At 38.0% G+C, this 13,594-nt stretch overlaps 1 protein-coding gene across 1 annotated transcript in view; it reads right to left on the bottom strand.

The window, feature by feature from the left end:
- The window catches only part of GTF2E2 (general transcription factor IIE subunit 2), an 83,101-nt gene that overhangs the window by 43,363 nt on the left and 26,144 nt on the right, over positions 1-13,594 (bottom strand). Inside the window, exon 3 of the mRNA XM_008060309.1 lies at positions 12,063-12,154. Within this exon, the coding sequence (XP_008058500.1) occupies positions 12,063-12,154 (92 nt within the window). The remainder of the gene's footprint in view (positions 1-12,062; positions 12,155-13,594) is intronic.

Raw genomic sequence — 13,594 nt, 5'->3', positions numbered from 1 at the left:
GGTTATCAGAGTGGGCCCAATGTAATTGTAAGTGTCCTTATAAGGGAAAGATGGAGGAAGGAGGGTCAGGGCGAACAGCAGGAGATGTGACAAGGGAAAGAGATGTGCTCCCCCCAGACCCTCCAGAAGGAACCAGTCCTGCCTATATCCTGATTTCAGCTTTTTATACTGTTAAAAAATTAAAGTTGGCTGGGCACGGTGGCTCACGCCTTTAATCCCAGCACTTTGGGCAACTTGGCGAGACCCTGTCTCTACAATAAATAAAAAAATTAGCCAGGCATGGTGGTATACACCTGTGGTTCCAGCTACTTGGAAGGCTAAAGGATCACCTAAGCCCAGTAAGTCGAAGCTGTCGTTGGCTGTGGGCATGCCACTGCATTCCAGGCTGGGTGAGAGTGAGAGAGTGAGACTCTGACTCAAAAAAAAAAAAAAAAGATTAAAAATAGTCTATTTTACCTCAAGATTTTTTATTTCTATTTTTGTGCAAGTTTATAATATATACAATGTATCAGTATAGTAATACATTAGCACATATACAAAGAATAAGCTAAGAAAAATTGTAGAAGACTTGGCCAATCAAAAAATGGTAGAGATCAGTGCAGATTTTTGGATACATGGATCTGGACCCACATACCATTAAACAAGAAGAAATAATGGAGTTTAGAAGAGTTTTACTCGTCTAAGGACAGGCAAGGCAAATCTTTCAAAATAATTATTTCATATTCTCCATTATCACTAATTACCAATTTGATGTTTTCCTTTGCTTCCTTTACATTAAAAGCTTTCCCCCATTATAACCAAATATAGAATTATTAAAAGGCCAACTCAAACTGGAAACATAAGCAAATAAGAATGACTACAGCTCAAGAAAAATTAAAAAGCACTAGCCTTGTCTTTATTACTATTTTTAAACTTTAAATAAATAGGATTTTTGGAATCAGAACAAGTTCAAAGACAGAAGTAATAATGAATGTATGAAAGCCTAACCATTTTCACAGAGTTTTATAAACAGAGAAACCAAAAACACAGCTAACAAGTTGTCAAGGAAAAGGTATTATAATAAAATAAATGAGAAGCAATATAAAAGAGCAAGAGAAACTCAAAATTCCTTCCTCTTAGATCAGAAATTAAAAAGAAAAGAGAAAAATGGTAGCATGCTTATACAGAGTACATACATAATTCTTTAAAGCAAAACACTTTACTTAGTTTTCAGTGAAGGACTCACATCTTTTTAAAATTTCTTCCTAATAATTGAATGACTTTCGGTGCACTGAATTTTGTGTTTTATTTCCTTATTTTTTCTTACAAATGTGTAGATATTGATTTTTTGCAGACTGACTTTTACTTGGTAACATTACTAAATATATATATTAATTCTAATAGTTTGCAGATTATTTTGGCTTTTCTATGTACTTGATCACGTCATCCACAGTTTTACTTCTTCCTTTCCAAATTTTGTTACTTCTTACTTGCCTTACTATACCAGGCAGACCTTCCACTACAATACAGAAGTCGTGACAATTGGGTCACAACTTCTTTTTTCTAACCTAATGAAAAAGAATTCACATTTATTTCACCATAAATGTGATGCTAAATCTAGGTTTTCGTAGTTACCCTCTTATCACAGAATTTTCCAACTAGCATTCCACACATCCCTAGGATTCCACAAGAATCATGATTTTAAAAAATAAACTTTTTTTTAAAACTTCACACACCATATGATGCCAGTGCTCAGAGTAACTGTTAACACCAGGTGGCAGTGTGCAAGGAGGGCCATGCTCACTTTGTTGAGGCCACCATCAGTTTTCAATGCAATAGGGGGAGGCCACTAATAACTGGTAAGCTCTATATTGAACTAATGAAAGCATAGTTGGTTGACAAAGCCAGCAACTCCCTTCCAGATTACATACACCAGCCTCCATACAATGCCACTGACTTACAGAAACAAACAAGCTCTTCTAGTATAACAGAAAATCTGAGGGATTTTCTCATTCTAAACAAGGAGTTTGGGGGTTTTTTTGTGGTTTTTTTTTGAGTTGGAGTCTCATTCCAGGCTTGTTGATATGCAGATGAAGTCTTATATGTGACAGACTTCAGAAAGGATAGATGTATCCCACAAGGTTTCCGGAGTCTGGGAGTCCCCAAAAGAAAGAAGACTACCCTACCATTGACCAGAACTTTGCCTATGATCTGGCCATTTAATTTCCATGGACTTCAGAGTTTCTAAATTCAAACATAGCTGACAGAATTAATTCAGACAGAAGCTAGGTCATCGGTTCTCAAACTTTAGCATGCATCACCTGAAGGGTTTTTTAAAACAGACAGTTGAGCAGCACTCCCAGAGTTTCAAATTCAATAGTGCTAAGAAAGGACCCAAGAATTTGCATTTTTAACAAGTTCCCAGATGATGCTGCTGCTGCTGGTTGCAGAAGCACTAACCAGAATAAGCCAAATTAACCAAATTTTTCAAAATAATGTTCTACATAACTGAGATACATGCACATAAAGGAGTAACAGTGAGATCAAGAGAAAAATCATTCTATCTAAAACAAAGTATACTCTCGATTTGTCATCTGAGAACTAAAGTTGTATCTCATTTGTAGAAATGAGGGAATTTTCAAGCCAATGTGGAGTGTTTTTTTAAGACTGACTTCTTTAAAACAATAAAGTTTGTTTTACATTAACCATTTCTTTAAAAATCCTATCTTCAGCCGGGCTCAGTGGCTCAGCCTGTAATCCCGTGCCTTTGGGAGGCTGAGGTGAGTGGATCGCCTGAGCCTGCGGGTTCCAGACCTGGCTGCGCAACTTGGTGAGCCCTCATTTCTACAATAAATAAAAAATGAGCCGGGTGTGGTAGTGCACGCCTGTAGTGCCAGCTACTCGGAAGGCTGAGGTGGAAGGATCGCTGTAGCCCAGTAGGTTGAGGCTGCAGTGGCCAGGAGCGGCCACTGCACTCCAGTCTGGGCGACAGAGTGAGACTATGACTCAAAAAAAAAAAAAATCCTATCTTCTTAAGCAGGTACTAAACAGAATTTAATTTTGCCAGTGTCTCAGTTTCTGTTACAATGTAACAATGTAAATTACTGGGCTATGGTATAAAAGTAACCATCTCAGGAGCACAGGAGGTGAGTTGGGCAGTTTGTCCCCATCCCAAATGTTCTCAGTACTATGATTTTGAAGTTCTTGTATGCTTTTAATTTTTTTTCTATTTAGTACCTTGTCCAAAGTTATCACTTCCTCCTATAAATCTCACTGTGCCTATTTCAAACAGTTTCCTGAAGGCTCCCCTTGAATTTTTTCCATATAACTTCTAAATAATTCTCAATGAGCAATTAGAGTTCTGCTAGAAGTAAATAAATAAACAATGAGGAGTATTTTTGCTGCTTTTCTTCTGCTATCTAAGGGTACAGAGCAGAAAGTTGGAGGCTTTTCAAGAATCGGTTCCACATTTAGTTTTTTCCTTTCAAAATAGGCTCTCCTCTCTTGTGTGTGCGGTTTTGACTCGGAGTCTCACTCTGCCACCCACACTGGAGTGCAGTGGCACGCTCGTGGCCACCACAGCCTCAACCTGCTGGGCTCAGGCAATCCTTACACTTCAGCCTTCCAAGTAGCTGGAACTACAAGCGTGAGCCACCACGCCCAGCTAATTTTTTGATTTAGTGTAGAGATGGGGTCTCACCGTGTTGCCCAGGCTGGTCTTGAACCCCAGGGCTCTGGCAGACCTCTTGCCTTTCACCTCCCAAAGTGCTGGGATTATAGGCGTGAGCCACTGTGCCTGGTGGGTCCTCTCCTCTTTACTTGCCATCCCCATCCCAAAATACAACCCTCACCTCCAATCAGAACTTATGATGCATAGTCTGAAGGTAGAAGAAACTCCAAAGACCCAAACTCAAAGACAAGTCAAAATAATATTGTTTTGGGGAAGTCATCATAAATGATCACTGAGGTGCCATAATCTGTCCACTATTGAGCTTCTTGTTTTTCCAGTTGTATGTGTTTTTCCAAGAGTTAAAAACAGAATATTCTGGCCCCTGCTGGGACATTCTAAATTCTAATGCATTATAATAGGTAGGCAATCATTTAAAGTTGCCCTTTAAACAACTGCATCTCTTCCATCTCCACACACCCCTACCTCCACACAGTATTGTCCACAAATGCAATGCTCTTAGGGGAGAATCTGGTAAAAGCAAGGCCAAGAAAAAAGTGGTTTCAAAAATACACATATATACAGTGATAACAATAGATTTTTTTTTTTTTTTTTTTTAGTTCAGTTCTCACTCTATCACCAGGGTTGGAATACAGTAAAACCATCGTGGCTCACCACAGCCTCAGTCTACTGGGTTCAGGCAATCCTCCCACATCAGCCACCTGAGTAACTGGGACTACAGGTGTGCACAACTACGCCTGGCTTTTTTTTTTTTTGTAGAGCTGAGTCTCACTATGTTGTCCAGACTAGTCTCAAACTCTTGTGCTCAGGCATTTCTCCCACCTCAGCCTTCCAAAGTGCTGGGATTACAGGTGTGAGCCACTACACCTGGCCAAAATATTTTTTTTTCAAGAATTTAAATATGAGCATTTCTCAAAACTAATTCATTGATTATTTATTAGCTTACAGAAAAAGCATATTTGAAGAGCTGATATCAATATCAATTAGGGAGAACAAGTCCTTTAAATATAATAGAAACAAGACTCCCAAATAGTTCAAATTATGCTACATAAATATGTACAAAATATGCTACATGAAAGTCAGAGATAAAATATAGGAACTATTTTAAATTGAATGTGTATTTTAAATTGAATATGCATTATTTAATGTGGCTGTTAAAACCTATTTTGTCAAATCATATAACATTTTTATTCAAATTAGTCAATTCTCATTACATCTTTTAAACAGTTTACTATTTCTACCTCCTATTAACAAAAAATAAGTGCTATCTGTGACAGTAGTTTTTATCAGTATCTTCCTCTTTCATTAACTAAAAATAAAAATATAGGTGTGACTTCTGAATCATTCTCTTTTATTTATACCTAATAATTGAGGTCAGAGATAAAAAGTGCAGGTGCATACATTTAAAAAGGAGCAACACACAGCCAGGCGTGGTGGCTCACACTTGTAATCCCAGCACTTTGGAAGCAGAGATGAGAGGAATACCTGAGCCCAGGGGTGAGAAACCAGCCTGGGCAACTTGGTAAGATTTCTACAATAAATCAAAAAATTAGCTGGGCGTGGCAGTGCACACCTGTGGTTCCAGCTACTTGGAAGGCTGAGGTAGAAGGATCACCTGAACCCAGCAGGTCAAGGCTGCAGTGACCATGATCATGCCACTGCACTCCAGCCTGGGCGATAGAGTGACACTCCAACTCAGACAAACAAAAAATTTAAAAAAAAAAAAAGATAAAAAGGAGTAACACAACTTTTAACATATCCCTTCCTTCATAAATATTTTATCATTTAATTTATGATGCAATGCAACATGATGATAAATAGCAGAGATAATTGTTTTTAAAATTGAAAAATTACTATAATTATTTTTGCATTTCAATAGCTTTGGGGGGTACAAATAGTTTTTGGTTACATGGTTGCATTGCATAGTGTAAAGAAGTCTGGGCTTTAAATGTACCCGCCACTCCCATTTGTGCACACTGTCCCCAATAGGTGATTTTTTTATCCCTCCACTTCTTACCTCCCTCCCCTTTCTGAGTCTCCAATGTCCTTTATATTGTCCATTATATCATCCTCTATGCCTCTGCTGATCCTTAGTTTAGCTCCCACTCATAGTGAGAACATGCAGTGTTCAAATTCTCAGTTTAGCTCCCACTCAGTGAGAACACTGCATGTTGTTTTTCCATTCCTGAGTTAGTTCACTTAGGATGTACTCCAAATCCATCCAAGTTGTTGAAAAAGACATTATTTCATTCTTTTTGATGGCTATAGTATTCCATAGTGCATATATGCCACACTTTCATTATTCACTGATTGGTTGATGGGCATTTGGGTTGCTTCCACATCTTTGCAATTACAAGTTGTGCTGCAATGAACATGCGGGTGCAGATGTCTTTTTTGTATATGACCGCTGTTCCTTTGGGTAGATATCTAGTAATGAGATTACTAGATCAAATGGTAGGTCTACTTTTAGTTGTTTGAGAAATCGCCATACCACTTTCCATAGAGGTTGTACCAATTTACACTCCCACCAGCAGTGTATAAGTGTTCCCTTACTCCACATCCATGTCAGCATCTATTGTTCTTTGATTTTTTTTTTTTTTTGAGTTGGAGTCTCACTGTCACCCAGACTGGAGTGCAGTGGCCACTCCCAGCCACCGCAGCCTCAACCTGCTGGGCTCCAGCGATCCTTCCACCTCAGCCTTCTAAGTAGCTGGAACTACAGGCGCACACTACCACGTCTGGCTAATTTTTGATTTATTGTAGAGATGAGGTCTTGCCAAGTTGCCCAGGCGGGTCTCGAGCCCGCAGGCTCAGGCAATCCACTCACCTCAGCTTCCCAAAGCACGGGATTACAGGCTGAGCCACTGAACTCATCTGTTCTTTGATTTTTTAATGGCCATTCTGACTGGTGGAAGATGGTGTCTCATTCTGGTTTTAATTTGCATTTCTCTGATGATGCATATGAGGAGTTTTTCATTTTTTTTTTTTGGCCATTTGTACATCTTCTTTTGAGAGATGTCTGTTCATGTTGTTTGCCTACTTTGTAAAGCGGGCATTTGCTTTTCTCTTGCTGATTTGAGCTATTTGTAGATTCTGGATATTAGTCCTTTGTCAGATGTATAGTTTGCAGACATAGGTTGCCTATTTGCTCTTTTGATTATTTCTTTTGCTGTGCAGAAGCTTTCTAATTAAGTCCCACTTTTTATTTTTGTTTTTGTTGCATTTGCTTTTGGGGTTTTAGACATAAATTATTTGCCTAGGTTGATGTCCAGAAGATACTGTCTTAGAATTTCTTCTAGAATTTTTATGATTTCAGGACATTTAAGACTTTAATCCATCTTGAGTTAATTTTTGTATATGGAGAGAGACAGGAATCAAGCTTAATTTTTCTGCATGTAGCTATCCAATTTTCCCAGCACAATTTATTTAATAAGGTGCCTTTTCCTAGTATATGTTTTTGTCTGCTTTGGCAAAGACCAACTGGTTGTAGGTATTTGGGTTTATTTCTGGAGTCTCTATTCTGTTCCAAAGGGTGTAATTCTTTTTGAGTCACATAATTTTCAACTTAAATGCCTCAGTACTATTTTTTTTTTTTTTTTTTTTTTTTGAGATATGGTCTCATTACATTGTCCAGGTTGGTCTTGAACTCCTGGCCTCAGGTGATCCTCCTACACTGGCCTCCCAAAATGTTGGGATTACAGGCATGAACCAATACATTCGGCCAGTAATACCTTTTAGTATGCAATTCTATTAATTTATTTCCCAGTGGTTTTTATATTATCCAAAATAAAATAAACGTGTATTTTATATGTATGCACAAAAGTATTAATCTGTTTATTTAAACTTAAAAATAAAAGAAATTGTATGATACAAATCAAGTTTGATACAGCTTGTTGGTTTGACAATGGAAACTGGCTCTGTGAACCAGGAAATACACTGAATAAGCTAAACATTTTGAAGATTCTGACAAAAATATATTTAAACACACAAAAGCATCTTAATAAAAATTCCATTAGCAAAGCTGTACTAAAACTAGTAATAGTTTTTATTTTCTAACTGCTTCGCAGTATATCATATTAAAGAAAAGTACATATAAGGAAAGGGAGGGGGCATTGATATAATTAGACATTTGATAAGTCTTGGTAATGTTGTTTTTACCTAGAAGCTTAAAAAAAAAAAAAAAAAGCAACAAGTAACAAATTCCTTTGGCAAGTTAGGTGGTTTCCATTATTTGCTTTCAACAAAACTGAAGGAGGACCTAATAAAACTATAAATGATGAATGCTTGAGGATAAAATTACTAAATGATTTTTGGCATACAACCTGGAAGATTCTGATATCACAAAATTTCCATTAGAATTAACTTATTTATATGAACATTTATTTCTCAGCACTTAAAACCTACAAAATCTAAAAACAGCAACAGATTTGGTATCAAATTCTATTTCACTCTATCAATAATACATCTCCAAACATAAGAACTATTGAAGGAAGAAAGGAGACCATTCCATTTCATTAAAGAATGAATTCCTGGCCAGGAGCAGTGACTCCTCCTGTAATTCCAGCACTTTGGGAGGTGGAGGTGAGAGGACTGCTGCCTAGCCCAAGGGCTCGAGACCAGCCTGGGCAACTTTTTGAGACCTCATCTCTACAATACATCAAAAAGTTAGTAGGAGTAGTGGGACCCGCCTGTAGGTCCAACTACTTGGAAGTCTGAGGTAGAAGGATCACCTGAGCCCAGCAGGTCAAGGCTGCGGTGGCCATGAGCATGCCACTGCATTCCAGCCTGGGCAACAAAGTAAGACTCCAACACAGAAAGAAAGAAAAAAAAAAAGAATGAATTTAAACAAAATTTTAATCAGTGTATGTTATTCTAATCAACTAAGCACTAATAATTATAAAAATAACTTGGCTGGGTACGGTGGCTCCTCCCCCTCCAACACTTTGGGAGGAGGAGGTAAAAGGAATGTCTAAGCCCAGATAAAAACCAGCCTGGGCAACTTGGTAAGACCTTGTCTCCAAAATAAATAAATAAATAAATAGACAAATAAATAAATAAAATTAGCCAGGCCTGGGCAATTTGGTGAGAACTTGTCTCTAAAATGAATAAATGAATGAATGAATAAATAAATACAATTAGCCAGGCATGAGGGCGAGTACTTGTACCTCCCGCTATTTGGAAGGCTGAGACCGAAGGATCACCTGAACCCAAGTCAAGGCTGTGGTGGCCATGAATGTGCCACTGCAGTCCATCCTGGGTGACAAAGTGAAACTCCAACCTCCGCCCCAAAAAAATTCAAACCAGAAGATATTTATAACACTCAGAGCCTTATGAGTATAGAAAAAAACATACATTCTTAATTTCAATTCATTTGGCAGAGAAGTTTGATGAATGACTAACAAAAGATTTTACGCTGGCTCAGCCTGTAATCCCGCGCCTTTGGGAGGCTGAAGTGAGTGGATTGCCTGAGCCCGCGGATTCAAGACCCGCCTGGGCAGCAAGACCTCATCTCTACAATAGATCAAAAAATCAGCCGGGCGTGGTAGCGCATGCCTGTAATTCTAGCTACTTGGAAGACTGAGGCAGAAGGATTGCCGGAGCCCAGCAAGTCGAACTGCGGTGGCTGGGAGCGGCCACTGCACTCCAGTCTGGGTGACAGAGTGAGACTCCAACTCAAAAAAAAAAAAAAAGAAAAAGATTTTAAGCATAAGAACATAACATTAGTATAAAACTCGAGGAGAGTAGCAGAAAAGACATGCACGTTCAAAGAAAAAAATTATTAAAATTTCCAGCTATGCACGGTGCCTCAAGCACTGTGGGAGATGGAGGTAAGAGGACTGCCTGAGTTCAGGGGTTCGAGACCATTCTGAGCAACATGGCAAGACCTCGTTTCAATAAATCAAAAAAATTAGCCAGGTGTGGTATACGCCTGTAGTCCCAGCTACTTGGAAGGCTGAGGTGGAAGTCGCCTGAGTCCAGCAGGTCGAGGCTGCAGTGGCTGTGAGCGTGCCACTGCACTCCAGCCTGTGCAACAATGTGAGACTCCGACTCAAAAAAAAAAATTCCAATAATTAAAAAAGTTTGTTTTTTTTTGGTTTGTGTGTTCGAGTTGGAGTCTCACTCTGTCACCCAGACTGGAGTGAAGTGGCATGCTCCCGGCCACCGCAGCCTCGTTCTGCTGGGCATTGGCGCTCCTTCCGCCTCAGCCTACCAAGTAGCCAGAACTTCCAATTAGCCGGGTGCTGCCACGCCCGGCTAATATTTGATTTATTGTAGAGATGAGGTCTTGCCAAGTTGTCCAGGAGTCTTAAATCTGCGGGCTCAGGCAATCCACTCACCTCGGCCTCCCAAAGCGCTGGGATTAAAAAAGTTCGTTTTTATATTTTTAAATTAATAATGGCATTTATATTCCATTAGATAAATTTAACAGCGATATATTTTATTGAAACATTACAACATGCAAATCCGTATTTCAGGCCACCATTTAAACTTTTACTAAAATAGTGCAGTTAATTTAAATGCATACAAAGGGGTATACAGTTTTTCAAAACTGTTTTAGGAGACAAGAGTAAAAAATTTGAAGATCACTGTTTTAGATAGACAAAATTATAAACAAGTCATCTAGATAAGTGAAGACTATATTAACAGGGTATCAAAAACATGACACTTAAATATCATATCCTGCAATAAACTGACAGCCTCAAAGGCGTAAGTTTTTTCCTGGGTATTCCTACCATTAGTGCTATAAATAGCAATAGTAGATTTTAATAACTGTTTACCACATGGGGGAATGGATGGATAGAAGGAATGAATGGTGAATACATTAAGTGTCAAAGATTATTGTTTAATCATGGGAACTTCTAAACATTTATACTAGAAACTAAATACAAACCACAGAATTCAGACATAGCCAGACACACCAAGTCTCTTACATTACAACAACAAAAAAGCCTTAACATAATTAAAAATCTGGTTTGTATCTTAAGCAATAGTTAGATAAATTAAAACAGCAACATGTATAGTACTATCTTTAACTTTTTTTTTTAATTTAAAAAAAAACTACATTTTTTTGAGTCAGAGTCTACTCTGTCACCCAGGCTATAGTGCAGTGGCACGCTCACTGCCACTGCAGCCTCAACCTGCTGGGCTCAGGTGATCCTTGCGCCTCAGCCTTCCAAGTAGCTGGAAGCACAGGTACATGCCACCACACCTGGATAATTTTTTGATGTATTGTAGAGATGAGGTCTCGAGATGTTGCTCAAGCTGGTCTCAAACCCCTGAGTTCAGGCAGTCCTCTCACCTCCGCCTCCCAAAGTTCTGGGATTATAGACTTGAGCCACCATGCCCAGCTAACTTTTTATCTATCTATCTATTTATTTATTTATTTATTTTTTAGTTGGAGTCTCACTCTGTCATTCAGACTGGAGTGCAGTGGCCACTCCCGGCCACCGCAGCCTCACCTGGTGGGCTCCAGCGATCCTTCCGCCTCAGCCTTTCAAGTAGCTAGAACTACAGGAGCGCGCTACCATGCCCGGCTAATTTTTTGATTTATTGTAGAGATGAGGTCTCGCCAAGTTGCCCAGGCGGGTCTCGAACCCGCGGGCTCAGGCAATCCGCTCACCTCAGCCTTCCAAAGTGCTGGGATTACAGGCTGAGCCGCTGAGCCTGGTCCCAGCTGACTTTTTAAAAATTTTTTAAATCAGGAGCTGTTTTATGCAAGAGATACAACTAGTAATAAATGGGAAATAAGAGTCTGGCAGAAAAGGAAGTAAGTATGAAATCACTAAGCTTAAAAATGAAATTTCACTTTAATAAATGAAGATTCAAAGTCTTTAGTAAAGCCAAGATCTTATATGCTCAAAACATAGTATTCAAAAAATATTTTAATATTTTTTAATATTTCAAACTTTATATTCTAAATTCTTTTGTGAGTCAGTGTTTCTCTAAGACCCTCAGTATATGCCTAATTTTGTCTTCTAAGATGTAGGGAAGTCATCACCACCATCTGCCTGAATAATTAGTTTTTACCTCTCACATCAATGGAAGTAATATCCTGAAAAATCATCCACATCTTCCCAATGGCTTTGCCAGCCAGTACTAATTAAGAAATAATCTATTTACTGCCTGGACAAACTCTTATTAAGTGAAACAGTAGGCTTAAATTGTGTATTTGAATTAACGTAAATTAAATATACTTAGGTAACTTGCTGCAATACAATTTAATACAATGTAAAAGATTTGAGGTATAATTGGCATACAATAAACTGTGCACACTGAAAATGTACAATTTGATAAATTTTGACATGTGTATACAAATTTAACTTCTGAAAATTCCAATGCCCTTCTTTTGCCAAAACATTAAATAGTACTTTTGTTATTTGAAAAAAATACTCACCTTCATATAATTCACAATCTTAGCAAGAACACCAAACTTATATCCAGAGCTTCCTGTTAGAGCTTTCAAGTTAAATGATCCATTGCTATGATCTGGAAATAAAGTTAAAAAACTAATTATAACATTTTAGTACTGTATGCAATTACGGCTTTTAAGCGGCTAAAATAATTTTAATGCTGGTAAAATATTTACTGTGTTCTTCATCTAATAAACTCTATCCTGTAAAATTTTGACGAAAATGCACAATCTTTGCGTGTATATTAAACTATCAATTTTCTCACTAAGAATAGGAATAAACAATTTAAAAGCATTAAAATACCATTCTTTCACAAGCACCTGTATCTCACTCTTATCTTAATGCTGATTAGATTCCTCCATAATTAGAAGTATAGCTTATTTAAAAAGGCAACAATACAAATTTCAATCTGATGCCATAAGGCTTTTCTAACACAAGGAGTGAACTTTTAAGAGATAAAAAGCTCAATATAACACCTATTACATCAATTTCTCCTACCAACTTAAGTCAAACAAATGGGAGCTAAGTAATAGGAAAAAAAAAAACTATATCATAGTAAACTTTACAGACAGATTAGGAATTAAAAAATAGGCACTGCTACTACATAAACATGGATGCTTTAAAAAGGATCACAGCAGGCCGGGCTCAGTGGCTCAGTCTGTAAACCAAGCACCTTGAGAGGCCGAGGCGAGTGGATGGCCTGAGTCCAAAGGTTCAGGACCAGCTCCGGCAACTTGGCGAGACCTTGTCTCTACAATAAGAAATCAAAAACATTAGCTGGGCATGGTAACATGCGCGCTTGTAGTTCCAGCTACTCAGAAGGCAGAGGCAGAAGGATCGCCCAAGCCCAGAGGGGTCAATGCTAGGGTGGCGGGTGAGCATGCCACTGCATCCAGAATGAGACTCCAACTCAAAAATAAAAAAAATAAATAAAATCTTTTTTAAAAAGGGATCACAGCATTGCCCACCTACTTTGAGAAATACCCCCCGTTTCTCAATCTGATGTGGAAAAATCTGTATAAAAAATCATGTTTCAAAAATCTACCATTTTGTTGCATACTTACAGGAGAAACCCTAATATCACCATTGCATCACAAATCCACTCCATTAGTCATAAGCAAGAACAGTAAAAAAATCTATCATAAATTGAAGAAAAACATTTCAGAAATAAATATTCTATTAGCAAAGCATCAGATCAGACATAAAGTCTCATGTGGATGATCCACAAGAGGAAAAGTTAAATAAAAGAGGATGGGGGAGCCAATCTTTGGCACCAGTTTGGTAATAATAATTTAAACAAAATACTGCATTAGAACAACCGCAAGTCAAATGTAGCAATTGTCAGAGATCCAAAAGAACAGCTTCTAAATGGCAACTTAATACTCCTTTGAGATTAGCTAGTGAAAAGCCTTTATTGAGCATGCTTTTTTGAGACTAAAATGAAACTTCATATGTAATTTTCCTTTAAAACTAACTTTGTTACAAGCTTGACAATAACTTAATTGGCACACTGAAG

The sequence above is a fragment of the Carlito syrichta genome, unplaced genomic scaffold, assembly GCF_000164805.1.
Source record: "Carlito syrichta isolate Samal-C Ts95f unplaced genomic scaffold, Tarsius_syrichta-2.0.1 Scaffold304591, whole genome shotgun sequence".
NCBI lineage: Eukaryota > Metazoa > Chordata > Mammalia > Primates > Tarsiidae > Carlito > Carlito syrichta.
This window is presented reverse-complemented; position numbering and strand designations above follow the sequence as displayed.